This window comes from Bos taurus, chromosome 15 (assembly GCF_002263795.3).
Source record: "Bos taurus isolate L1 Dominette 01449 registration number 42190680 breed Hereford chromosome 15, ARS-UCD2.0, whole genome shotgun sequence".
Taxonomy (NCBI): Eukaryota; Metazoa; Chordata; class Mammalia; order Artiodactyla; family Bovidae; genus Bos; species Bos taurus.
In genome coordinates this window covers 32,049,439-32,076,601 of record NC_037342.1, presented here as the reverse complement: position 1 = coordinate 32,076,601, position 27,163 = coordinate 32,049,439, and the positions used below count along the sequence as shown (strand labels likewise).

The following is a 27,163-nucleotide window of genomic DNA, read 5'->3' as shown; positions in this document are numbered from 1 at the left end:
CCTGCCTGGCCAGGAACCCAGCCTGCTTGATTATGCACAGTCCCACCCTGAGAGTGACTTTCTGTCACCGACTCCCAGGTGAGCAGAAAAACAGTCCTCAGACACCAGTCACGCTGCAAAGATGCCCCAAGAGTCCCCCATCTCCCAGCCCGCCTCTAGTCAGCCACAGCCCCCAAAGACAGCCCTACACAGTCACAAGGGGTGACATCCTTACACGCTTGTTGTCCGCAGGGCTGTGGTAGAACTGGGCAATCACAGCTTCGCTGCTGTTCCCCTCACCGAAGTTCAGCTTCTCTGAGATTCTCTTGAATGACCTTCCGTAATCGTAGGACACGTACACCTGGAAGAAGGAGGTGAGAAGGAAGAAAAGGATCAGTGAGAGATGCGGCAGAAGGGCGGTTCCGTCTCTGCTCGCAAATACGCCCCCCAGCATCCTGCATGCTGGTCCTGATGGGTCCCCGATACCACGAAATCACAGATGTGAAGACAACCCACAAAGAAGCAGCAGACGACCTCTGTGTCTGTCCCCACACTGGTGGCCACGATGATTCCCTAGAGGGGAGACGTGTGGACAGAAACCATGATAAGCTCCTCACCACGGCCAGGCTGAGTGTTTTAACAAATTACATCCAGAGGCCCAGACCGGAGAATGTGGTTGACTGAGGGGAAGGGATTTGAGAATTTGTTTTGCCATCTGTTGAAATGTCCCCAAAAGGTAATCTAATTCTCGTCCCTCTGCTGGGAAGTTCTGTCCTTACAGCATTCCAGAAGATTAAAAAAAAAAAAAGAAAAGAAAACCTTCATAGGTTTTCACAGAGTAGCTCCAGAGATATTAAAAAAAAAAAGAGGGCAGTGCTGAGTGACTAACCACGCATGGAGGCTGCATACAGGGTCCCAGAGCCCCGCTCCAGCACCGTGTCTTCTAACCTTGTAAGCAGGGGACTGATTCTGAGTTTAGGGCAATAGCAGCCAGGTCTGTGCAGGTGCCAGTGGTATTTATTTCTCTGCTGCTTCCACATTTCCAGCTCCCCGGTAACCACAGGTATGAAACAGAAGAGTAACTCGTGTGCCACCCTCTCCACATGATGAGCTCAGAGAGCTCTCGCCCTCACCCTACACAGCAACCGCAATTATTAAAGCCATCTTACAGACAGGGCAACAGGGGCTGATGAGTCACTTGCCAAAGTAAAAGTAAGCAGCAATGTGGCATCTGGACCCGGGCTGCCTGCCTCTAAAGCCAGAAACCTGATAGCCGTACCACCTCCAGAAACGGATGGAAGAAATGGAAGCTGTCAGATATTCTGACCCTAGACTTCCCTACCCCATTCACTGTGAAATTAATATAATCAGTGGGTTAAAAAGGAGCCTGACAGCTGAAGATAATACTAACAACACTGACTTAGAACTGAGAAAAGCATTAAAAATAAAGGACAGGTGAGGCCCAGGAAGGAATGGGAACTTGGGATGAATCCCGTTGACTTCAGCAGCAACACATTCTGAGGGCTTCACACGAGCCAGGTCCTGAGCTAGACACCAGGCGTACAAAGACACAGCCCTTCACAGAGCATGTGAAAGCGTCACTGCTTGTGAACAATGACGCCAGTAAACAATGAACGGCACAAGGTTTGTGCAAAGAAAATTGAGCGCACACGTGGGTCATTAATATTTATTAGATGTCGAGGTTGGAAGAGCACAGTAAGAGTCTCTGCCAGTATCTGAAGAATCCCTGTTACAAACACACACGCTTAAATACAGCACACGATCCCAGCTACTAAACACAGAGTAATGGGCTGCTGCAAAAACAGCTTCTGAAAGTCAGCAGCTTGAGAGCTCACAGATCACCTGAGAGGTTGGAAGAAAGTAGTACTTTCTCACTTCCACCCTCCAGGCCAAGAACAGAAAGAAGGGTCTCTTCTGACACTCAAAGTCACACGGAGCAAACTGACGGCTTCTCCAAAAGGGAGCTCGGGCCACTTCTAGCCCCAGCATCCCCTAAATGGAAAATGCACTCCGAGTCACCTTCTCAGAGACACCAGTGTAATAATAAATTCATATCAGGGCAGCATTTTTCAGTAACAATACTCTTTTGTATGAGCTTCCTAGGTGGCTCAGTGGGTAAAGAATCCACCTGCAATGCAAAAGACAAAGGGGACGCAGATTTGATCCCTGGGTCAAGAAGATCACCTGGAAGAGGGCATGACAACCCACTCCAGTATTATTCCCAGAGAATCCCATGCACACAAGAGCCTGACAGTCTACAGTTCATGCGGTTGCAGAGTCAGATGCACCTGAAGCCACTGAGCATGCACACATGCACACTTTTTTGTATGCATCATCTCTCTGCATCTTTAAAAACCCTGTTGAATGAGTCTCTTTCCTGCCCTCCATGGACTTGGAACATAGCAGGTGCTCAGGGAAGATTTCTGGAATAAATAAGCGTCATTATAAACCACAGCATGAGTAAACACACGTGCTCCATAAATGAACAAGAGTGAAATGAATGGATCCTTAAGTGACCGAGAGAACGACCACTTCCTTATATAGGAGATAACAGAATCTAAGACTCCAAGAAATGAACCACGAGTCCAAGGTCAAGCTGCTTGAAAGTGACAAAACCAGGACAGGTTCCTTCCGGCCCAAGTCCCACTGACTTTCCACGCTCACAAGTCAGCCTTCTGGGTGAACGTCCTCCTCTGTCTCTCTGCTCAACAGAAAGAAAGGCACCAAAGCTACAGCCCAGGCAGTGGAAGGAACGCTGGATGGAGGGAGAAACACTACCTTGAACAAAACACAGGGCCTTCCCTGGATTCCCCAACACACCTCCCACTGGTGGTAGAGGTGCAACCACCCTCCGACCAAAACGCCCCTCCTTAACATTCTGGTCTGTAAGCAAACCACATCCCTTTGGGCTTATACTAAACAGAAGTTACGACTGGGAATGCAAGGGTCCTTGCTATGCCTGCGGCTCTCAAACTGCTCATCAACCTTCCTTTCTCCAGGCTAACCAATTCCAACATGGTATTTTGATCCTATGCTCACAATTCTCATTCCTATTTGATCAAAGAATCAATAGGGCAAATGCAAGCTCGGGGCCATGCACAGCTATCCGCCTTCCTCCCAGAAGAAGGACCTGGAAGGACCTCCACCAGTTGTTCGGATAAGAAGACCAAGCAGGTTGATGGCCTCATAGCATCCACACTGCACCCCCACTGCTACATTCTGGGTCGGGGTCTTTTCCTCGTGGCAGCCCTAGCCTGCTGCCTGGCTCACTGCCCACAGTGAACTCCAGGTGTATAGGGCAAACTGCCCAGGCTCACTCACCTTGTGCTTCTACAGTCGGTTTTGCATCCAAACACAGGTTTCTGCCCTAATTCATCCTCTCTGGCCTTGAAGGGACACAATTCCCTAAGAATTAAAGCGAGGAAGGATTTTTTCTTTTCCAATTGAAGTATAGTTGATCTACAGTATTATACTAGTTTCAGGTGGACAACATCAGTTCAGTTTAGTTCAGTGGCTCAGTCGTGTCCGACTCTTTGTGACCCCATGAATCGCAGCACGCCAGGCCTCCCTGTCCATCACCATCTCCCGGAGTTCACTCAAACTCACGTCCATCGAGTCTGTGATGCTATCCAGCCATCTGTCATCCCCTTTTCCTCCTGCCCCCAACCCCTCCCAGCATCAGAGTCTTTTCCAATGAGTCAACTCTTCCCATGAGGTGGCCAAAGTACTAGAGTTTCAGCTTTAGCATCAGTCCTTCCAAAGAACATCCAGGACTGATCTCCTTTAGAATGGACTAGTTGGATCTCCTTGCAGTCCAAGGGACTCTCAAGAGTCTTCTCCAACACCACAGTTCAAAAGCATCAATTCTTCGGCGCTCAGCCTTCTTCACAGTCCAACTCTCACATCCATACATGACTACTGGAAAGACCACAGCCCTGACTACACCAATCTTTGTTGGCAAAGTAATGTCTCTGCTCTTCAATATGCTATCTAGGTTGGTCATAACATTTCTTCCAAGAAGTGTCTTTTAATTTCATGGCTGCAATCACCATCCACAGTGATTTTGGAGCCCAAAAAATAAAGTCTGACACTGTTTCCACTGTTTCCCCATCTATTTCCCATGAAGTGATGAGACCAGATACCATGATCTTAGTTTTCTGAATATTGAGCTTTAAGCCAACGTTTTCACTCTCCTCTTTTACTTTCATCAAGAGGCTTTTTAGTTCCTCTTCACTTTCTGCCATAAGGGTGGTGTCATCTGCATATCTGAGGTTATTGATATTTCTCCCGGCAATCCTGATTCCAGCTTGTGTTTCTTCCAGCCCAGCATTTCTCATGATGTCCTCTGCATAGAAGTTAAATAAGCAGGGTGACAATATACAGCCTTGACGTACTCCTTTTCCTATGTGGAACCAGTCTGTTGTTCCATGCCCGATTCTAACTGTTGCTTCCTGACCTGCATATAGGTTTCTCAAGAGGCAGGTCAGGTGGTCTGGTATTCCCATCTCTTTCAGAATTTCCCACAGTTAGTGATTCCATATTTTTATAGATTATATTCCATGTAAAGTTATTACAAAATAATGGCTACATTTCCGTGTGCTGGACAATACACCTTTGTGGCTTTTTTACTTTATATATAGTGGTCTGTATCTCTCAATTCCATAACTAGTTTCTAAACCGCCAAAAGTTGCTAGTTAAATCAGTCTTACCTATAAAGATGGTCCTTTGAGGTGACCTTTTTAAATTATTTCTCCTGTACATCCAAACTATATAATAAAAAGGAGGAGTAGGGGTAAGAGAAGAGTGGAAAAGGGAAGGGGAGGGGAAGAAGGGTTAAAACATCCAGAAAACATCTCCATGTCTGGTGCCGTTCTAAGTACTTGATACCAGTGCTTCTCCAACATGCCTACAATCCACCCCGCAGGACACAGGTCAAAATGCAAACCTCAGATTCAGGAAGTCCCAGGGTGAGAACTGAGATTCTGCATTTCCAACCACCCTCCAGAAAATCCCCATGCTGCCGATCAGCATACCACCCTTTGGGGAGCTAGATGTCACAAGGACGAAATCACAAGATTTCTCATTGATGGATGAGAAAACCAAGGGGAAGTGAAGGGTTTGGCTGAAGGTCAGACAGCTGATGAATGGTAGAGGATTCAAACCCACGCGCTCAGTTCCCAGAGCAGGGGCTCAGCTAGACACCGGCTCCCATAGGCTACCAAGTTCTGCGCTGTGGGCAAGTGAAGGCCCTGCTCCCCGGCCAGCCCCCGGGGGCAGCAGCTGCAATGCCACACAACTCTGGGTACAAGGGCAGTGATCCCCACCATTCCTGATGCCTGTGCCGGGTGATTCTGATCTTCTAGCGGACAATATCTCTGGAAACTTCTTTGGTCAAATTATGTGGCAACTGGGGGTTATTTGCTAAAATAGGTCAGAAGAATGCAGAAAAGAGAGGCAGGGACGATCAAGAAAAACACCACCTACGGTTTTCTTTCATCTCCAGACTTATCAACGGAAAAGAAGGGTCCTGCAGGAGCCATGCTTCACGGAATCACTGGCCACAAGTTCCCAGGATATTATTTTGTTTTTTTCTGCTTAAGAGCAAATATTCTGGGATTCCAACTTCCAGATCATCCCTTTTTTATACACTGAATATGTCTGAGTTGGCCATTCTCCAACACTCCCACTGCTCCTGATCTGTATACATCCTTTACCTTCTGGACGCTGATGGGGCCCTGGGAACCATGCTTCCAGTCTTCAGAGAAAATTTAGATTGTTACTACTCTGGCACCACCTACTCCTGCCTCTGAGTCAGAATTTATTTTTGAATTAACTTTTCACATCAGACCATCTCAGTTTCATCTGCCAATTCTTTAATGCAGCTGATATACTGATGAGAGAAATCTCTGCCATCCTGATTTATTATCTCCAAGCATGAAGTTTCCTTCCCACTTAATCTTAGCGTACACTTCATTCCAGAATAGGTTCTTGTTTCAAATGTTCAATCAGTCCTTAGTAAGAATCACCCAAATATTTAGGCAGAGTGAGAAATAGGTTCGGATGTTCTTGACACTAAGTCATGTCCGACTCTTTTGCAACTCCATGGACTGTAGCCCTTGAGGCTCCCTCTGTCCGTAGGATTTCCCAGGCAAGGACACTGAGTGGGTTGACATTCCCTTCTCCATTAGGTTTGGATAGACTGGCAATATATGTAGGGTGACCCTTCTTCCTGGTTCATCCATGACTGAGGAGGGGCCCAGGATGTAGGTCTTTCAGTGCTAAAGCCAATGCTGGTCACCCTGGCTACATTATATTCTCACACATTAAATACATGATCAGGTCATAGCCCCAACCCTCCCACACACATGCTAAGGGACCCCATGCAAATCACTGAATGCCTCTGGGCTCCTGTTTGTCCAGCAAAACAGTAGAAAGATAGGTCTTCACCTATCTTAACAGAAGTACCATCTGGACAAAGAATTCTTAAAATAAACACCCTAAGGAGGATTTCTCAACACAGTAGGCCAGAGAGCTGCTGCCTGTGCTTAAAAGAGATGCCGCTGGATGGTGACCGTGCTGAACACAGCAGGCTAAAACTCTCTCGGGCCAACTGTCATCGATACACTGCAGTCTGTGCTTGCCAACCCTGATCAAATCTATAACTGGGCCAACCTCACAGCCCCGGACAAGCTCAGCCCTGCCCCACATCACTGCACCCAGACCAGCTGTCAGCTGCAGTGGCTTCCCACTACCACTGCTGGGCACCCACCCTGAGCCCAGTCACACATGGTTATGGCCAGTCCTTGGTCTGCCCTCTCCATCTGTGGCTGCCCCTATCTGACCCACTAGAAAACAATCCCTGGGGCACCTCTGGTCCCCGACCCTGGAGCACATCAAACCCAGATGGTGGACACAGAGCGAGGGGCCCCTCAGAGACCAAATCCAGGCTCCAGAATTACAAGCATGTCCACTGGGCTGATGGGACAGGGCTAGCAAACTCTTCAGGAGTTTTTCCCTGGCCTGAGTGCAGAGTGACCCAAGCTCCACAGTGGGGTTTTCTGTCCACAGCCTCACCCTGTGGCCACACCAGACCCTGACCTGAGGCAGGCCCTGTTTCTCTTCCCCACAAGTGGTGGGGGTGGGGGTGGGCAGGGGTGTCTGGAGCAGGGGCTACAGACTGGGACCCAAGGGCTCACTCTGGTCCTCATATATGTTTTACTTGGCCCACACAGGGTTTATAAAAACTACCCGTCAGCTGCCAACTTGTAAGACTCAGCAGTTTCTAGTAAAGATCCCCACCTCTGGGAAAAAAAAAAAACACCTCACCTCTGAATTTCTCTCGAAAAATCAGATCCAGCCGCATGGCAACCAGAGCTGAGAGCTGATAACAACAGCCCAGAAGCTCCAAGTCCCTCCCACTTTCCAGAGTCTCTCGTAAACTGAGACCAAGAAGCAAGCATGCATCACCACGCACCATGTTCAAATCAACACAGGAGACTGTTTCTTGAACCTGCATCTCTATAGAAAGTGGGAGAACGAAATAACATCCCAGAAGGTTGCAGACTCCAAGAATAACGGAAGAGACCCTTCTTCCTCTTGGAGGTAAAGGGTGGTGTAAGCCTGGGGGCAGCTTCACCCCTGACCCTTACCTACAAGGCCCCTATAACAGGTCTTTGCGTGTGTGTTCCTTGGTCTAAAGTCTTCAAAGCACCTAGATGATTAAACATCATAAAGAGCCAACTGTGGAAATTAAAAGGATGAGCAATTCAGATTGAAGGACTCGCCCAACTGTAATGAGTTAGCAGAAATCAGCACAAGGAAAGACCAATTCGATTCCACTGGGCTCGGTTGCGACGGGCAGCTTTGCCCAGGAACACGCTTCTGGCATTCTGCTGGGCAGATGCACGATCCAGATCACAGCCTTGCTGCTGTTGTTGTTGTTTAGTTACTAAGTCGTATTTGACTCTTTGTGACCCCATGTACTGTAGCACCCAGGATCCTCTCTGCATGGGATTCTCCAGGCAAGAATACTGGAGTGGTTGCATCTCCTTCTCCAGCAGATCTTCCCCACCAAGGAATCAAACCCAGGTCTCCTGCATGGGCAGGCAGATTCTTACTGCTGAGCCACCTGGGAAGCCCCCGAGCACACCCTACCATTCCACAGAAGTCACCACACATCACATGGGTCTCACTGCAACCCTGAGTGCAGCATGCTGTGTTCAGCAAATTAGGGTTATATATGATTTTCCAGATTTCTCAATTACTTGATATTTTGCCTGGCATGATAATAACCCCAGTGGAGGAGAAACAGGCACCCTGGCACCTCAGAGGGACCGCCAGAGCAACAACAATACTCACGTCACTGCTCTTGGGCTTCGCCAGCGCCAGGCTGTCCCGGGCCAAGGCCACGATGACATTGCTCTTCTCACCGGCCCAGTGGACCACCATCTGATTGTGGGAATCATTGAGACTAACCTGAAAGAGATCAAACCAACACAGGAATTAGGACCCAGGATGAGTGACGGCCATCACCATTCTGACTCTCAGGACTTCCCTGGTGGTCCAAACAATCACTCCTAAAGGAAATCAACCCTGAATATTCACTGGAAGGACCGATGCTGAAGTTGACGCTTCAATACTTTGGCCACCTGACGCAAAGAGCCAACTCACTGGAAAAGACCCTGATGCTGGGAAACATGGAAGGCAGGAAGACAAGGGAATGACAGAGGACGAGATGGTTGGATGGCATCACTGACTCTAAGGACATGAGTTTGAGCTAACTCCAGGAGATGGCAGAGGACAGGGAAGCCTGGCGTGCTGCAGTCCACAGGGTCACAGAGTTGGACATGACCTAGTGATTGAACAAATAAAAGAAACAATGGTTTAGACTCTATGTTTCCACAGCAAGGGGTACAGATTCAATCCCTGGTCAGGGCCCTAAGATCCTGCAAGCCACACGGCATGGCCAATACAGAAAAGGAAAAAAAACAATAATAATAAAGCAAGACTCTCTCTCCCCAACTGTAACTCAGAAATGCCTAAGATGCTTACACCTGGAGCATGGGGCCAGGATGGCCTGTATTTCCCCCTCTGCTGACTCCACCAGATTCACTTTCCGAAGAAGAAACACTAGTCCTCTGCTATTTGATATTAGCCAGATTGCAAAAAAAAATATCATCTTCTCAGGCTCTCATTGGCATAACTAATAACTTGGGTTATTTTTGTCCTTTATGAAATCAATCTCTGGTTCCTCCCATCCTTACTCCACACGTGGGACATTTGAAACCAAAACACTGAAGCACCTTCCTCATTTAAAAAAGGGCACAAGCCAGAAAGACCACATGCTTGCCAACCCCCGTCCATACTGGTTCTCTCTGGCCTACAGGTGATGTTGCTTATCCTTAGCTTGTAACAAGGAAGAACAAAGGAAAAACATCAGCTTTATTTAGTTATGAAGTATTCCAAGCAAGGAAATATCTTCCCGGACTCCACAGAAATGACCTTTGGCTTATTGCAAACAGTAGTTTCCAGGCTTCTGGATCTTATAAACCAGTAAAATGCAGATGAACTAGGCAGGCCAGCAGAGGGCTGGTTGGCCACCTCTATTTGGCCAGGTAAGGAAAAAACAAAACAGCCACTGTGCCAAGGGCATGGCTGGCTGGTCTCTGAATCTCCTGAGGACACAGCAGACTGTTGCCCAGGGTTTACGATGGGGCGTGGAGCCCACACGGCCCCGTTTTCCCTCCGTACCCACAGAATGCATTTAGGACCCCAGAGTCCCAGAGAAGAATGGGGCCATAGGACAGAAGGAGCCCGAACCCCCGAGGAGAAGTTCCTCCGCTCATCTTGAACTCCTAATCACGAAATGCATTCACCCCACTGAGCTCCTGGGACTCACCTATTATGTGGCCACCCCTCACCCAAGCAACAAGCTACCATCTACGTCCAGTTCAAAGCAAGGACGTTTTAACACTGAAAACTGAGGACAGAAAGACTCTCAGAACCAAGAACAGTTTTTTTATGAGAGGCTTTGCTTTATGGAAAGCTAACTCCATTCCTCTTATTTTTCCCATTTCACCCGTCACTGATGGACAGTTCAAGGGCTGGCATTCTGGCACACCATTTCACCCTTTTCGGGTGGGAACAGCCAACTGATGACCATACTCACAAAAATTCTGAGAGCTGGTGTGAACATTCAGGACAAACCCCCAAAATCCAGAGCAGGAGCAATGCCTGGGAGAAGCCTATTCCACCAGCCCCTTCAACCGTGGCTTGTCTCGGGCACATGGAAGAGACTAACCTTCTGGACCCCGGGGGGTCTCTATACAGTCCACCTGCACGCTTCCCCACCCCCCTCTCCACCTCCTGGACTGATGCAAAGGTCACACTCGAGCTGATGGGCCCTCCCAGCTGTCTTCCCATCAAGGGTCTGAGCAGAAAACCCTCCACTCCCCTCCCCCACCACCCAGAGGGGCCTTCTCCTTTACCTTCCTCCTCCCCCCAACCCCACCGCCCACTCAAGATGCTCTCAGGAGTCCCAAGGGAGAAGGGAAACACCTGTGTCACCAACTTGGCTGACGGAACAACAAAAGAGCTAATCCTTCACCGCCCTGCTTCAGGTCTTAAACACCTGCATCTAATTTGATCCAGGATCCAGGCTCTTGGAAAATACGTGAAATGAGGCCTCTTTAAAGGAAAAGATTTTTTTCTTTTAAGGAAAATACATCATTCCAAAACATTCCTTCTGACTTCCAGGGAGGTAAGTCCAGGCAAACATCGGCAGAGATGTGCAAAGAAAAAAAGAGAAATAAGTAAATTACTTAGCTTAGGGTATGCAAGGGCGAAAGCAACTAAGGGAATCACCACCAGCCACAGAGGCCTTCTCCCAGCCCACCCTCTCCCCCTCTCTCCTGCCGGCCCTCACCTCTGGGAAGAATCTGTAAGCATCTACAGATCAGAAGAAGCCCACCAGCGCAGGAGCCCAGGAATCTGGGCTAAAGGCCTTCTCCCTCCAAAACGTCCTCACCCTTAGAACCAGAGGGGAATAAATAGATGATTTATGCAAACATCAATACGATCAAGGATTTGGAGCCTGAAAAAAATCACTAAGTTCATCCAGGGTCTGGCATAAGAAAGCCCAGCAATGCTGCACTGGGGGCAACCTCCTAACAGCCCCTCAGGCAGGTTCCTAAGCAAATAACGCTCGGAACAGGTTACAAAGCCTACGGTGATCAGAGCAGGCTCGAGGTCTGAGCACAACTTGCTCAAGTCTTTCTGCTCGGGGGACATGAGATTTACGGGGCCCCTGAACCAATCCTAGGAAAGGTGAAGGGGTAAGAGCAGCACAAAGGGGGCACCTGAACATCCAAGGGCTTTCTGACAAAGGAAGCCGAGAAGGCGAGCTTGCTGAAACACCTTTAAAAAAAAAAAGATTTTATTAAATGTCCCTTTCATTCCTAACAGCGGACTGTAAAAGAAAGGGCAGCACAGTGGAGAGAAAAAAAAATCTCAGGCAAGGAACAGCTTGTCCGAGGGCCACCAGACAACTCACACGAACAGCCCAGTGCCTTCCCTCGGCTAGACGTCAGCATGGGCACCTCCTGGTCAGACGAGTAAACTCTCCAGGGAGCCGCCGGCCTGGCTGAGGCTGACCCCACCGCACCCCACGTGCATATTCCCCCAGCAAAGAGCAGAGTCAGCTGTGGGAGTCCACCACCAGGCAGGCTGAGCATGTTTATTAAGGCAAAGACATCATGGTGCTCTCTGGTCTCGCTTTCCTCCTCTCCATTTCCCCTTGGCGTTCGTTCTCCCGGCTCCTCCCCAGAAAGGGAAGAGGTCAAAGCAAGCTGTCCATGAAAAGTGACCAGGCAACCAGAGGTCCACAGTAGCCCCTTCTCCTTCCCCTGTGATCATAGTACCCACAGGTGTCCAGGCTGGATCCCCCCACTGTGTGGCTGGTTGCTGGCTTGCTGAGGTCCTTTTCCATCCCCAGGGACTTCCTCCTGGCCTCAGCCCCTGAGATTCCCCCATGCCCAACCCTCTGGGTGCAGCTGCAGGCTTCCCTACATCCCGCTCACTCCTCTCAGCCTTGCTCACTGGGTCCCACAGACCACATGAAGAAGGGTGGGCACACAGGGCCCCGGGGAGACGCTGATCTGGGAGGGAGTGAGGGCGAGTGGGAGGGTGGCTTTTCCAGAACGTAACCTTGATGTGCAGTCAGTTGTAACTACCACCCCGGGGCGTGAACAACCTTCCCTCTCCCATCTCCAGCTCACAGGGTATAGCTGGCGCTTGATAAATGAGCCACAATTAATTGGGGCCGTAAAAAGCAGCGGGGAGGGAGCCCTGAGCCTCCCCTCAGAAGGCGAACAGGGAAATCGCAAGCCACAGAGGTCTGGGCACAGAGGAACTGCCTCATGAACAACAAAGAGTATGGTGCATGGGGTTCAGGCCTCTGCTAAGATCACAGGCAGGTCGTTAAGAGTCAAGATGGCCCCCGAGAGGTCTCCTGGTTCGGGGTCCCACACCCAGAGAGCTGAAAATCAGCAATCCCAGAGAAACCCCTGACCTACTGATGCAGAACCCTCCGAGTGGAGTCCAGGAATTGGTATTTTTTAAAGACATACCCCTGGAGTCTCCAATGCAGCTTATTTCAGGAACAATGAATCTAGTTCATTCCCCTTTCTCTGGCAGAAACTGGGGCTTAAATGACAGTGGCTAGAAGGAGCGCTCTTTTTCTGCAGGTTTGTCTTTGGGTATCTTGCATGCATGCTCAGTCACTCAGTCATGTTTGACTCTTTGCGACCCTATGGGCTGTAGCTCGCCGGGCTTCTCTGTCCATGGGATTCTCCAGACAAGAATACTGGGGTGGGTTGCCATGCCCTTCTCCAAGGGATCTTCCCGACCCAGGGATCGAACCCACATCTACATCTCCTGCATTGGCAAGTGAGTTCTTTATCACTGCGCCACCTTGGGTATCTTGGATAGTTGTTAAAACTGTATGATCTACTGATATATGCCCCAACGTGGACAAACCTCAGAAACAATATGTTAACTGAAGGAAGCCAAACACAAAAGGTCACATATTACATGATCCCATTGATATAAAATATCCAGAACAGGTAAATCCATAGAGACAGCCTGGTGGTGGTTGCTAGGAGCTAGGGGGAGCAGGGAATAGGTAGTAGCTGTTTAACGGGGAAGAGGTTTTACTTTGGATGAAAATGGTTTGGAACCAGAGAGAGGTAGTGGCTGCACAGCACTGTGAATGGACAAAATGCCACCAAATTGAATCATTCCCTTTAAAATGGTTACTCTCACGTTACATGAATTTCATCTCCATTTTTTCAAAAGCCTCTGTCTATGACCTGCAAAGAACATCACACTTCTCAAGTGCTGATTCAATACCTAAGAGCTCCCACTCATAAGAAATGCTCCTTTCTTCTCATGTCAAGCCTTCATGCTACTGAAATATGCAGCTCAAGTGAGTCATAGAGGAGGCAGGCTGAGGAGTGGGTCTCTGGCCAAGGCAATCCTTCAAAATGCTGTCAGCAGCATCTGCAAAGCCACACCATCCTCGCAGGCCTGCTCCCTGCTCCCTGGTTCCTGGCTGGACAAATGGCCAGAGGCTCAGGACTAGCATCCACTTCCAAACTCACAACAATCATCTCAGTCTCCAGGCAGACCCGGATGCTCCAAAGAGGTTATGTGTTTTGCTTCATTATTCAGAGAGGGGGAAGACGCCGGGGCCGCCCAAGCCCCAGGCTCTGGCTTATTATAAATAGAAGGAGGATGAATAAACTGTATAAACTACTTGTTATGTGAAGGCAGGGCTCACTTATATGCCCCAAGGCCCCAAAGGGACTAGGTATCCTTTGAGGCTCCTCAGTCACTTCTCACCTGTCAGTCCCCAGAACACTTCTGGAGGAAATCAGAGTGACAAGTCTGATGAGTAGTAAGACATTTACAATAAAACCCACCAAGATCTGTACAGTCATTGAGTCTTACTCAAAAAGACGGGGGCCCCTTAATGGAATAGGTCTGACACCGCCTTCATTCATTTCTTCCTCCATTACATCTCTCAAATAGGTCAAACGCGAAGATCAGGACGTCCCAGACACCCACGGCCAGTCGTCCTCACCACTCCTACACAGCTTCTTCCCAGAACACAGGACGAGGAGGACAAATAAGGCAGTCTGGCTCATTCCTCTGCCTCACCAGCAGTGAAATACACAGAAGCATTTTAAAAATTCTACAGTGAAGTATAAAGCAAATATCGTGTCCTTCAACTCCGAGGACAGAGGCAGCTGCTAAATCCTCGGACTGCAGGACAGGCCTGAGGAAACCAAAGGCAGACACCCGAGGTCCAAGAATAACAAGGTTCCTCCAACCGTCCGTTTGCATGACCTAAATGCTGGTTATGCAAATCAGCCCTCCGTGTCCCCTTTCGAGACCGTGTCCCCACTATATTTAGTAAGCTCATTTTCCTCCCTGGACGCTCCACCTCAGAAGGAGAGCTGAAATCTAGTTTAATTGCTCCCTGCAGAGAAGCCCTATCCTGGCCTCTCATCTGACTTTTCTCAGTGATGCTTCAGCCAGAGAACTCATTAACTACTTCACTGATCAGCACGGGCTGCCCATTTCACAGACCAGGAAACAAAGGGAGAATGACCTCGAACTAAAAACTTAGCATTTCTCTATATCTCCTTAACTAGAGTCATGAGTGGTCTTTAGATTACTTATATGCCGCGTCCTGACTTACAGTATCAGTTCAAAGAGACTTTATTTCTGATAGATCTTTGGCAAGCAGAATCCACCCACTGTTGACCTCTACCTGCCACTCCCTCCTGGGGAAGCCCACTTTGTCATTTAGCAAATAGCCAGCTCTGCTGTTCTGGGAGGGCTCCCTGTAAAAAAAAAAAAGAACCTGTGAAAAATCTCTTTGTCATGAAAATAATCGCCCCTTAATTCACCAGCTGGCAAGTAAGAAAAAAAGAAAATATCCAGGCCAGAAGAAACCTCGGGGAACATGTAAACCATCTTCCACACCGTGCAGATGGGGTTAAACCCAAAGATTTAGAGCTGGGGTTTCCATCCATCTGCCTTAAAACTCGGGGGCGCAGAGCACTGAGAGCACAGCAAGCCCCTCACTGGCTGCTGGACACCTTGAGCCAGTGTTGGTCACTCAGTCGTGTCTGACTCTTTGCGACCCCCTGTAGCCTGCCAGGCTCCTCTGTCCATGGAATTCTCCAGGCAAGAATACTGGAATGGGTTGCCATTCCTTTCTCCACAGGATCTTCCAGACTTAGGAATTGAACTTGTGTCTCCTGCACTGCAGGTGGATTCTTCACCATCTGAGCCACCAGGGAAGCCCAGAACTAGGACCAGCCTTAAATTAGGATTCACCTCCGTAGGATGGTTCCAGAGTATCCCCTTTCCTTGACTCTCCTCTTCGGCTCTACGGCTTCACCATAAATAGCCCCCCACCTCATTCATTAGGTACTTATTGAGCACTTGCTGCATATCAGATACCACGAGAGGTGTTGAGAAAACAACAGACTTCTAGGTCTTGCCTTGTGGCTCTCAAATCATTAGGGGAAACAAACATTAAAGAGTTAATTTCATGAATAATGCTTACAGTTGTCAAATGGGTGGAGGGCATAACCAAGTGCAGGGCTGCACTGAAGACAGGATCCCCAGTGGGCACCAAAAGGATGAAGAGGAAGGAGTCCTGGCAAAGAGGATGCGGAACAGAGAAGAGAGATTGAGAAACTGAGAGGAAGAACAGGGCGAAAGCCAAGGACTAGGGGGGACCCGCAACTTGACAAGTTTGAAAAGTTAAAAGAAAATTCATGGAGCCAGAAGAGCCAAGGAGAGGGTGGAATTATACGAGACCTCTTGGCTTTTAAAGGGGAACAAAAGAGACCGCAGCCACTGGACCCCTGGCTGAAAGCAAGGCCCTCACTGGAACATTTACAAAAGGCAAAGACCGTAAAGTTGAGACAAATCAGAGACTTGGGTTTGAATCTTGGTCTCTACGACTGACCAGCTGTACAGCTCTGGGGACGTCCCTTTGCCTTTTGGAGCCTCAAGATACTCATCTGTGAAATGAGCAGAACAATAAGGCTGTAAGATGCGTGACACCACAGAGCCAGTGGAAAGTTATACTTTAAACCACCCCCTCCATAACAGCAACAACCACACAATTCAGGGTCTCTACGACCGCCAGAAAGGCAGGGACATCCATCTGCCCACCAGCCCATCCACAGAAGGTGCCTGGGGATGCTTTTGCTTTCTTACCGAAGGAGGGAAAATTCACTGTATAGACATGAATTGGAGAAGCTCTGCAGGGCAAAAGGTATTCTTTGGCAAACTGCATTTCTTAGGGATGTCAAAACGTGGAAAGACAAACTTATGACAAAATAAAAATATGTGCTTTTTTTTTAAATGTATGAATGCCTTTCATTAAGATTTAGTCTTTAACAGTGATCCTGCTACCAATCCTCCCTAGGAAAGAAAGAAAGGCTTCTTTTCATATTGCTAAAATAATAATAAGGCTTGCCTTACTAATTTTACAGGACAGCTTTAAGATTCAAATGAGATGATATCCATGAATATATTTCATAAACTTTGAAATGCTGAAACATGTCCTCTTGTTACCAGTATGGTCTTTATACCAAAATAAACCATTCTTCACAAAATGGCAACACATAGGCAACTAATGTGACATTGCAGGGGACATGGATTTGATTCCTGATCTGGGGAGATTGCATGTGCCGCGAGGCAACTAAGCCCGTGGGCCACAACTGCTGAGCCCGAGCACCCTAGAGCCTGTGCTCTGCAACGAGAAGCCAGTGCCACACAACTAGAGAGCGGCCCCGCTCGCCACAACTAGTGAGAGCCCTCTCACAGCAGCAAAGACTCAGCGCAGCCAAAAATAAAAATAATAAACCAATAAAATGTTTAAAAACTACTGTGCGCATGACCAGGTTTGGAACACTGAGGCCTAAGAGCGGGAAGCAATGACATACCTACCCTGATGAGACACTGCATGTCTGGATCAAGCTCAGAAGCCAAGCATGGCCAAGCCCTGCATTCCAGCAGCCTTCCCCTCACTCCACACCTGAGATCCGCAACCTGCGGAAACCCAAGTTCCAGCTCCCAAAGCTCCAAGGAACCAACGCAGACATGACACTGATTTCTAGCACTTTCCTCGCCCCAAGAGTAAAGCATTTACATTACATGCCAGAACCAAATGCCTCAAGACCTCACCTCACGTGAATGCTAAGTCACTTCAGTCGTGACCAACTCTTTGCACTCCCATGGACTGTAGCCCACCAGGCTCCTCTGTCCATGGGATTCTCCAGGCAACGATACTAGAGTGCGTTGCAGTGCCCTCCTCCAGGGGGTCTTCCCGGCCCAGGGATTGAACCCATGTCTCCTTCAGCTCCTGCATTGCAGGTGGATTCTTTACCGCTGAACCACCAGGAAAGCCTGACCTCATCTTGCTGCTGCTGCTACTGCTGCTAAGTCGCTTCAGTCGTGTCTGACTCTGTGCAACCCCATAGACGGCAGCCCACCAGGATCCCTGTCCCTGGGATTCTCCAGGCAAAGAACACTGGAGTGGGTTGCCATTTCCTTCTCCAATGCATGAAAGTGAAAAGTGAAAGGAAAGTCGCTCAGTTGTGTCTGACTCTTCGTGACCCTATGGACTGCAGCCTACCAGGCTCCTCCGCCCATGGGATTTTCCAGGCAAGGGTACTGGAGTGGGGTGCCATTGCCTTCTCTGCCTCCTTGCTGTGGGCTTAAACCCCACAGAAAGGCTGACCTCTCAGTCACATGAGATGTCTCTGGTACCAGGAGGGCAAGCAGAAGCCCCTGGGGCAACTCCCCACCCTCAGCTTAACTCCCTAACCCTGTGATAACAGCCCTTTCTCCTCCACCCAGCTCTCCACATCCACTGCTGAATTCTTCCCTCTCAAGGACGGAGGAGGCCTCATCTCTGCAGGAACCCCGGCATCACCTCCAGCAGCAGCTCGCCTTGCCAAATCCAGCGAACCGTGAGCATGGTTAACTACAGGATATTTTTTTTAAAGAACTCCTCAGTTGAGAGAACTTCAGGGAACTAAATATATACAGATGAGGTAAGTCATAGGTACACAGTCTCATGTTACTAGATTAATTGAGCACAGGTTTAAAACATTTCAAGTCTGTTCCACACCCTCCCCCAGCCTCACAGCCCCTCACTCATCTCTGTCTGCTGCTGTCCCCACCCTCTGCCATCAGCAGGGTCCTCTGGGGGGACCCTGGCGCAGGTCTTGTCCCCAGGCCCCTGGGGTAGACCCACATGGAAGTGTCTTGCCTGTGTCTTCTGGGCTAACAGAGAAACAGGGTCCTTTCTATCTGGGCCCTTCCCCCATGTATGGCTCATCTCGGAGGCACCCACATGAGGTTCTCGGGAGAGGGTCCTAAACTGGCCTTAGTCCCAGCATTGTTTTTAACCCCCACCCCACCAAACTCCAACACATCATCCTAGCTTCTCCCCATTTCTTCTGGGCACAGAGGTTTCCTGTGAGTGAGAAATTTCACCCTGACACTGTTCAGCTCCTCAGCCCATCAAAGTAAGCTGGCTCTCACCTCAGTCCCAACTGACACATTACAATCTCCATTCACCCCACTCACGGGCTCAAACCCTCATTTATTTTATTTCCGAAGCACCCCATCCACCTTCCCCACTTTGATCCAGTGCTTTGGGGGCAGAGGGTTTCTGCTCAACAGAATAGTCTCTTTTCTAAATAAAAGAAGCAATGTTGCTTACCTTCCTCACTTAAAAAAAGGAAAGGAACAATAAATCACATGGTGGCCCCTACAAGGCACAAAATACGGATGATATAAGCACATCTTTTTATTGCTCTTGTCTACCACTCCGATGCGGGATGCAATCACATCAGCCTGCCTTTCTGAGAATTCGTAGCAGTGTTTTTAATCTAATTCAGGGCACTGGAGATAAATCATAGTGAAGGGTCCTGATTTGCTGAGTTGAGTGGAGGCAGCAGCAGCGACAGGCAGGGTTAGAGGGCGGGGACCGGGGTAGGGGGGTTCCCACCCAGGCCATGATGAAGACTGCACGCTCGATGTTTGTCTTTGTGCTGGCCTGCAGGGCTGCAGGGATGAAGACAGACCTGACTGCATTGGGGCACAACAAGGCGAGTCCGGGACGTAGAGGGCAGAGGTGGGGAGGTGGCCCCCAGTTCAGGCATCATTACTGCTTTCTTGGCTCAACAGATGGGTAGGGTCTGCACACCAGCCAGGGCCATGTGGGCTGTTGTGTGGGCAAAGCCACAGCAAAAGCGAAGACACACGGGTCCGCCTTCAGCGCCCAGGTCCCCAGTGGGAGGAAGCATCTGCACACAGGCTGCCACTAAGGTGAACAGGACACCCAGGGCACCCTCCAGCACAGCCGGCTGCCGCACCCCTACCACGGAAAGAAAGGCCAGGGTCTCCTGACACTCTCCCTGGCAGCCAGCAGCCACCAAAGCCTCAGGTTCAGACAGCAGCCCTCAACCCTCGCTTTCCTTCCCCTGCTCATGGTGGAAACAAAGACAAGCCTAGCGGTGCCTACAGCTGCTCCCTGGGTGAGGCAGCGACCACAGTGGGAAAGGGAACCACACACCACCCGGGAAAGCTATGCTGTCCGTGGGCCACATGCAGCCATTCAAACTTAAATTTAACTTGATTAAAATTCAACGAAAGGAAAATAACTTCAATTCTTCGGTCATCCTAACCACATTTCAAGCGCTCAACCCCCACAGACGGCTCATGGACACCCTGACCAGCTCAGATACAGAATATTTCCATCATGGGCAAGAAGACCCATCAAGAAGACCTGACATGAGGCCAAGAAGATAAAGTCTTCCGGCTCCTGGCTGGTAGCAGTGACATGACCATGGATGTTACCATTATGATTGACAGTTACCCAGTAGACAACAGAATTTTGTAATTATTTTTTAACTCCCTGTTGGGGTCCTCGCTGCAAGAGTTAAGTCACTTATGAGGTCCTATTTTATGGAACCCACCCCAAAATGCTCAATGCGTGCCTCATATGACAATAAAAAAACTTAGGGTTTCACAATAACATGGGATGAAACCCAAATCTCGATCATGATCAGCAGCCCACCTGCCTTCTCTGATTTATAGCACCATCAGCCACTTCAATGCTAGAAGGCTGCCCATGCCACTTCTTCGAAGGCCCAAGGTCCACAGGTCAATAAACCAATAAATTAGGTCGAAATTAACTGTGGCTCATTTTAAACTGAGGGAAATTGATTTTTGCATCTACGTGGTTGGACTGAATATGCCATATGCCGACGGATTCTGGCCTGAGAATGCACACGAAGGTTCTGTACTCGACAAAGAGGACAGCTCAGCCCTGCAGCCCAGACCACTTCTGCTGAAATACTGATCCCTGAATATTCAAACCAAAATGCAGCGAGTTCTCCTTTCCTTTCCATCATACCCAAACCTAAAAAAAAGATGGAGGAAAGGTTATTATAATACCTCAGCTTTAATATATTTCTGTGCAGTCAACTCTCAAATTATCTGCATCTGAATTATTGTCAAAATTTCTAAACTCCAAACTGGCTTTCCCTAACACATGTATGCCAGCTGTTTGCTTATCAACTGCTCAAAGAATACAAGCTCATTTTAATATGCACCTAAGCAAACTTTAATTAGGAAGGTAAACAGATGCTTTAAAAGACTAAATAAACAAATAGCAAAGGCAAATAAGCTATTTTGGGGGTTACCCGCTCTCCAGATTATTTGCAAGCTCCTGTGTCTGTCCATTACAGCCGACAGTATGACGCTCAGCTCCATGGATCCCTGGCCCTGGGATTAAACAATGACACTACAAAGATGGCAGTCATCTCTTAAGGAGGAAAATCCAAAATATGACAAATGAAATGTTCCTACAACATCCATCTTTTGCTTGGGGATGCTCATTGCTGTTAGAATCTGCCTCCCCGGATCCCAGCTCTCAAAGCAATTTATTAAGCATACTATTAACTCCACTTTACAGAATTTAAAGAAAACATTCTCCAAAAGAAAATGAGTTAAAGCCAAGACCCACGATCTCTGTATTCTGTTGCTCTCACACACGTGAGCGCCACATCTCCAGGGAACTGCCCTCCAGCACCTTTCAAATGACAAGGCTACAGAATGCTGTTCTCCTGGCCTCGGCCCACAGGAAGCCTCCAAGTGGAATAGTATTTTCTACCCTGGCCTGGAGTAAAAGTACAATCCATTTTATACTACGACACTTCAGGTAACTCCCCTCCTATTGCCATAAATATACTTTGGAGCTAATGTCATTAGTGATGGTATTAGGGGCTACGATGAGAGAAAGCCTTTCAAGTTTCATGTCCATATGTTATATATACATAGAACGTTTTTGGAAGGACACACAAAAAAACTGATGACCGTGGGTGTCCACTGGGAAGGGACACCAGGGGAATGGGGACACAGGAGGGAAGGAACTGTACATCTCACTATATACTCTTCTGAACAAATACTGTTTTGCAAACACACGTTACCTGCTGACGGCTAAATAAACAGACTGGATGGCTTGTCATTTCACCCCTTTCATTCTCCATCTCCTCGCTCCTCTTCCATGTCCCTTTTCCTCCCATTTATTCCACCTCTCGAAGCCTCCATCAAGGCTTGCCGCTAGACAGGCAAGCTGTTAAACAGTGGCCAGAGACCGAGCCAAGAACTGTGCCCAAGACAAGATGCCAAGCAAGACCAGGAAGTCTTTCAAGGTCACACCCTTTATCAAGCCAACCCAACACACTAAGGAACTCTTCAGCTATGTAGAAGCCAACCTGACACCACAAAGGCTTTGCCTTCTCATCTTTTGGAAGCATACAGGTCAAATGTCCTAACTTCAGAATCAACCAGCCAATTCTTTCCCAAGCAAGTGTATCATACAAGAATCTACCTCAAAGAGATCTAAAGCTACAGTCTTCCATCCCCCAAAGGAGGCTCTTTGTCTTGGGTCCTTGTACTGTAACAGACACTTTATTTTCAGTCTCAAATCAGGACACTGAATACTCCCTGGCCTCTAAAAAGCAGGAATTATGAAGAGAGAGCTCATTGGAAGGAAAATAAACCTGTAAATCCTGTTAGGCTTTGCGCTTCATTCCAAAGGCTTTTTCCCCAAAACAATACCATTAGCATTACCATGATAGCCCTAAAAGGGAGCATTCTGCACAACAGAATTGCAGCTCTTCATTCAAAATAAACCCCCAGAAAAGCACAGGAAAATCAGGGCTCCCTAACCCACATTCTGAGCCAACTCATTTCCACTCTCCATTTGTGGGCTCACCACAGTCCTCCTTATAAATACCTTTTCTATAACTTGGATGTGCTTCCTACCCTCCAGGCCTTTCACCTTCCAGGTGGGCAGCGGGTCCACGAATATTCATTAAGGGCCTCCCAAGTGCCAGGGACACGGAGGAGAGGCTTGATCCATGCCCTCAAGGAGCAAACTAGGAGATGAAACACCAACACAAGCAGTGAGAACACAAGACAGTCGGTGCTGGAACCAAGCTCAAAAGAACTCTTCCCACCAGAGCCTGGGAATACTGAGAGACATTCCTTGGATGGTGAAAAATGGAATAGAGGTTTTGCAGACAAACAGAGAAACAGGGGAAGAATATTGGAGGCAGAGGAAAAAGCAGGTGGCACAGAGGCATGGAGTTGACATGAAATCAGGAAGAAATCCAGTGTGGCAAGAATGTTGGAATCCCCCTTCTTGGATCTGGCCTGTTTTAGAAGAGGCACAACAGCTAAACCTAGTTTACTCCAAAGGTTAGCAGCACCAAAGGAAAAGAATGACACTGACTCCAACACAGGGCTCTTTCTCAGATGCAAAAGCCCTCTGACTCCCCTCCCTGAAGCTGGCAGCCTGAACATCACCCCGAGGGTCTTTTTCCATCAGGCAGCTTCTGCTTCTAGCCCCGATCTGTGGTGCCCAGCATCCCCTCAAATGCACTCAAAGGTTAGAGGATGAGAAGCTGCAGAGTGTCTGAGCCCACTGACCCTTTATCACTTCATCTCCCACACCTTCCATGTCAAACAACCCACTCACACCCCACCAGAGAGTTGTGGCCGGTTTATCACGTCCCTGCTTCCTTGTCCCTGTCTGGTACATTTCCATGCCTGTACATTTATTTGCATCTGCTTTATCTGCTCCTTAAATTCTAAATTTTCTGAAAGCAGTGATGAAAACTCCCCCTGCCCCTTCATTTGCACTCCATCCCTACATAGAATATACTGAATTCAACTGACACTACTGAAAAACTTAAAGTGTGGGGGTTGGGGGGAGTATTTATACTCTCACTTTAGTGAGAACTGGCTTAAGGCTAGAAGCAGAATGTGTTAGTTGCTCAGTCGAGTCTGACTCTTTGTGACCCCATGGACTGTAGCAGGCCAGGCTCCTCTGTCCCTGGAATTCTCCAGGCATTAATACTGGAGTGGTAGGTAGCCATTTCCCTCTCCAGGGGATCTTCCCAACCCAGGGATCAAACCCCAGTCTCCTGCATTGCAGGCAGATTCTTTACCATCTGAGCCATCAAGGATCTAATTTATAGTCTGCATCCTGACCCTTTTGAGAGTGAACACAGCACTTTTCATATCCAACAGGGACAACTTCTAAACCAGGTCTGTCCCAGGGGAAAAAAGAGGCCAATGGTCATCTTTACTAGAAAGATCCTTCCAAAGAGTCCCGAGGCCCTTCAGAGCTGCAAGACGGACAGGCCAAACCCCTTCAGCTCGATTCTTGCGCTTGAGGTCTGAAGGGTCTGCACCAGACAGTGCTTGTAGCAGAAAGCCCAGGAAGTCCTTCCTTCAATCTAACTCAGACCCTTACAGAGTCAAGTTAATCCCACTTTTATTAACCCCAGGGCAACCAAGAACAAACACACAGGGAGGCAGCCTCGGAGAAGACGAAACACTGCTCTGGGTCCTTACCCTTGATAGGAATTCCTCATTAAGAGTTCCACAGCTAGTTCTCCATCCTTCCACAGAAACAAATTCAATCTGGCTGACTCAGAAATATGAAAGCCGAAGGTTTTTTAGTCACTCCTAAGGAGAACACAGTTTAACTTGTCCCCAAATCTCCAGGAGCTTTTACAAATGGCAACTGCGTGCATATTTTTGCCACCAGGAAGTTCTTCTGGCAGCCCAATCTATATTTGTGGGGGACCTGAGATCCAGAAGGGATCGTCTTCCGTTGCTCCCCATTCCCAGCCCCCAGAAAGCTGACTCAAGTCCACAAGAGAGCTGGGCTGATGGGAAGATTCAGTGAACAAGGGAGCCTCTCTCTCGCCCTCCCCCATCCTCCATCAGGATGCTGGTGTCCCTGTGGAGAGCAAGGACCCTGCTGACTTCTTTCACTAATACAGAAAAGAAGTTTCAGAAGGGAGTGGAGAGAGCAACAAGGATCTGGACCCTCGGGGAACCCACACAGGCAAGTTCCAGCAGCCCATGCCAACCAGCCATTATATGCCCACTGGCACATGCTCTTGCCTTAGGGCTGGTGGTGGATGGAAGTTAAATGCTCCCATCCTCGAACCTCCATCCCAAGCCCCTTTCTTACCAATACATTTTTCTTTAGAAAGAAGTTATTTAAGAAGCACTGTATAAAGAGTGAGCGACTATTTGATCTCTCAAAGATCACTGAGACAATGCAGACAAAAACTAAAGAGCCAGCAACCCTGCCCCACATGACCTTGGGCTAGTCACTTCACCTTTCCTGGCTCTGGTGGCTTCGTCATCAAAATGACACAATAGGGAGAGATGGTTTATAATGTTCTTCCGGCTCCAAACGTTGAACATTAAACTCTGTATATTTCCTGAAGAAATGGCTAAAGGAAAATCAGCGAAGAGATGCAGAATTCAGACCAATCTTTTAATTTCTACTTTGAAGGGAACATTTTGACTCGAGAAATCACGTAATTGACCACCTCCACTGTTTCCACTTCCTTTCCCCCACCGACCTGCCAGCTTTGTTAATGTCAATCTCAACCACAGGACTGTAAGTCTCATGAGGCAATAACATGGACAAATTAATTTTGCCAACACTGATTCTAGCCCACAAACTTGGTTTGCAATTGCCAGCAGTAAGTCCGGCCATAAAAGTGAAATTCATGTTCCTCATGATCTAATAAGCCCATTGCCTGAAGAAATAAATCATCTACTGAATAATAACACCTACCAAACTCCTGCAGTTTTTCAAATCCCCAAGTGTCATGAGAGAGATTCCTATCCAACATAAAATCAGTATTTTGAAAGGGGTAGGATGGATAGAACCTCACCCCGCCCCCCATCACCACCAAAATAAGAATTCAGCCCTTACACACACACACCTCTTGTTTGACTATATACCCAGAGTCAAGATTTCAGGTTTGCCCACCTTAATTGTGGTTTAAAACGGTAAGTGCGGAAACCCCCTCCTCTGACTGTTCTGGGTAAACGTACAGCAACTGCAGGGTGCTCGCCTCCACTGCTAACTGATGATACAAGAAAGAAAGCCCGTTTGCTATCTACACGTAAAATGAAGCTGCACCCTTCCGATACCTGCCAGAAACTCCACCGGAGAGCACACAGCCTGGGGGAAACAGTGCACCCCACGAGTGCCCTGGAATCCGTTTGCTAAAATCGGCAGGAAGAAGGAAAGATCAAGGCGATTCAAGTGCTGACGGTTGTACTCCTGCGTGCGGAGGGGAGAAAAACAAACGCCAGCCGGGAAGTCCCCAGCGGTGCCTGCACCTGGAGGCGACAGCTAAGGATGGATGCAGGGGTGCGGCGGCGCAGGGAGAAGAGAGAGCCAGAGGGAAGGCGGGGGCCGACCGCTCACCTGTCCGTACACCTGGATGGGCTCCTGCTGCAGGGCAGCGCTCCGTCTCCTCCGGAGCGGCTTCTCGTCCGCCCCCCGGGGCGCTCCGCGCGCCCCCAGCCGCAGTTCGAACGGGTCGCCCCGCACCACGAGGAAGCCACGGTCCTGGGGCCCAGGCGCGCGGCCCCCGGGCAGCGTCTGGGGCCAGATCTGACCGACAGCCCCAGGGGGCAACAGCGCGATCAGAACGAAGAGGAAGGGGAGTCGCGACTCCCTCCTGCTGCTCCGTGTCGCCATGTTCGGGCGAACGCGACCGCAGGTGGCGCCGCCGCCAGGAGAGAATGTGCAGCGCGAGGCCGGGACGCCGGCCGGGCCGGGGCCGCGCGCGCCGCTCCCGGGGCTCCAGGCCGCCCCGCTGCGCCAGCCGCCGCCGCCGGGTCCCGCTCGGCTCGGCGCGGCGCCGTCACGTGGGACGCTCGCCGCCGCGGCCCCTTCGCGCACTTTCTCCGCCGCGGCCCCTCCCCCGCGCGGCGATGGGGAAGTCAAGGCAGCGGGCGCGCGGCCCGGGCCCCGGGCGGGCGCTCTTTGTCGCCCGTGTGCCCTGCGGCAACTGGGAGTCGCGTGGGGCTCGCCGGTCCTCCCTGGAGTTCTCGCCTCGTCTGCCAGGTCGTGCCGAGGTCGCCCTCAACCTCGGCCAGTCTCCTTTCCCGACTGCACAGCCCCGGGTCCCGCCACACGACCACCTCGTCCGCCCCCTGTCGCATCCCCACCTCGAGGGAGCGTGGGGAGTCCGAGGAAATTAGCGCGGAGAACGCGGCGGGCACGTTCGAGTCCAGATGAGCCCGCCCCCATGGTGCAACTCACAGTTTCAATTACTCTGGGCACCAAACTACTGTTGCTCGAACTAAACTGCCCCTGCCCGGAACACAGTAAATATATTCCTGGCACAGAGGCCTTAAAAACAAGGATAGTCAGACAAGAGACTCGCCACACCTGAACAGTCACCCAGTTAGTTACGCAGTGGTTCCTTGCACACACAAGAGCTGCGCGGGACACACGGCCCCAGCACAGTGGCTTCCTTGTGACCCTCGCCTGGGTGACCGAGCACCGAACCATCCTACCTAAGCCCCCAAACTTGCGCACACACCCCAGCCCCTGCAGCCCACAGCCAACGCTGTTACAAGTCCTCTTCCCAGGGTGGATAAAACCTTGCCACTGGGGGTAGGAGGGGCAGACACCGGAGAGTGGGGAGAACACATTTTAAATTAA

General features: G+C 49.4%; 1 protein-coding gene across 2 annotated transcripts in view; it reads right to left on the bottom strand.

The window, feature by feature from the left end:
* Positions 1–26,191, bottom strand: part of SORL1 (sortilin related receptor 1) — a 169,617-nt gene extending 143,426 nt beyond the window's left edge. Inside the window, exons 1-3 of one of the 2 annotated variants that reach the window (NM_001192757.2) lie at positions 25,916–26,191; positions 8,359–8,475; positions 215–340 (exon numbers count right to left, since the gene is read on the bottom strand). In NM_001192757.2, coding sequence (NP_001179686.2) covers positions 215–340; positions 8,359–8,475; positions 25,916–26,191 — 519 coding nt within the window. Of the gene's footprint in view, positions 1–214; positions 341–8,358; positions 8,476–25,635; positions 25,867–25,915 lie in introns of those variants that run through there. The other variant, XM_059874783.1, reaches the window with a different exon arrangement.
* Positions 26,192–27,163: the final 972 nt, after the last annotated feature.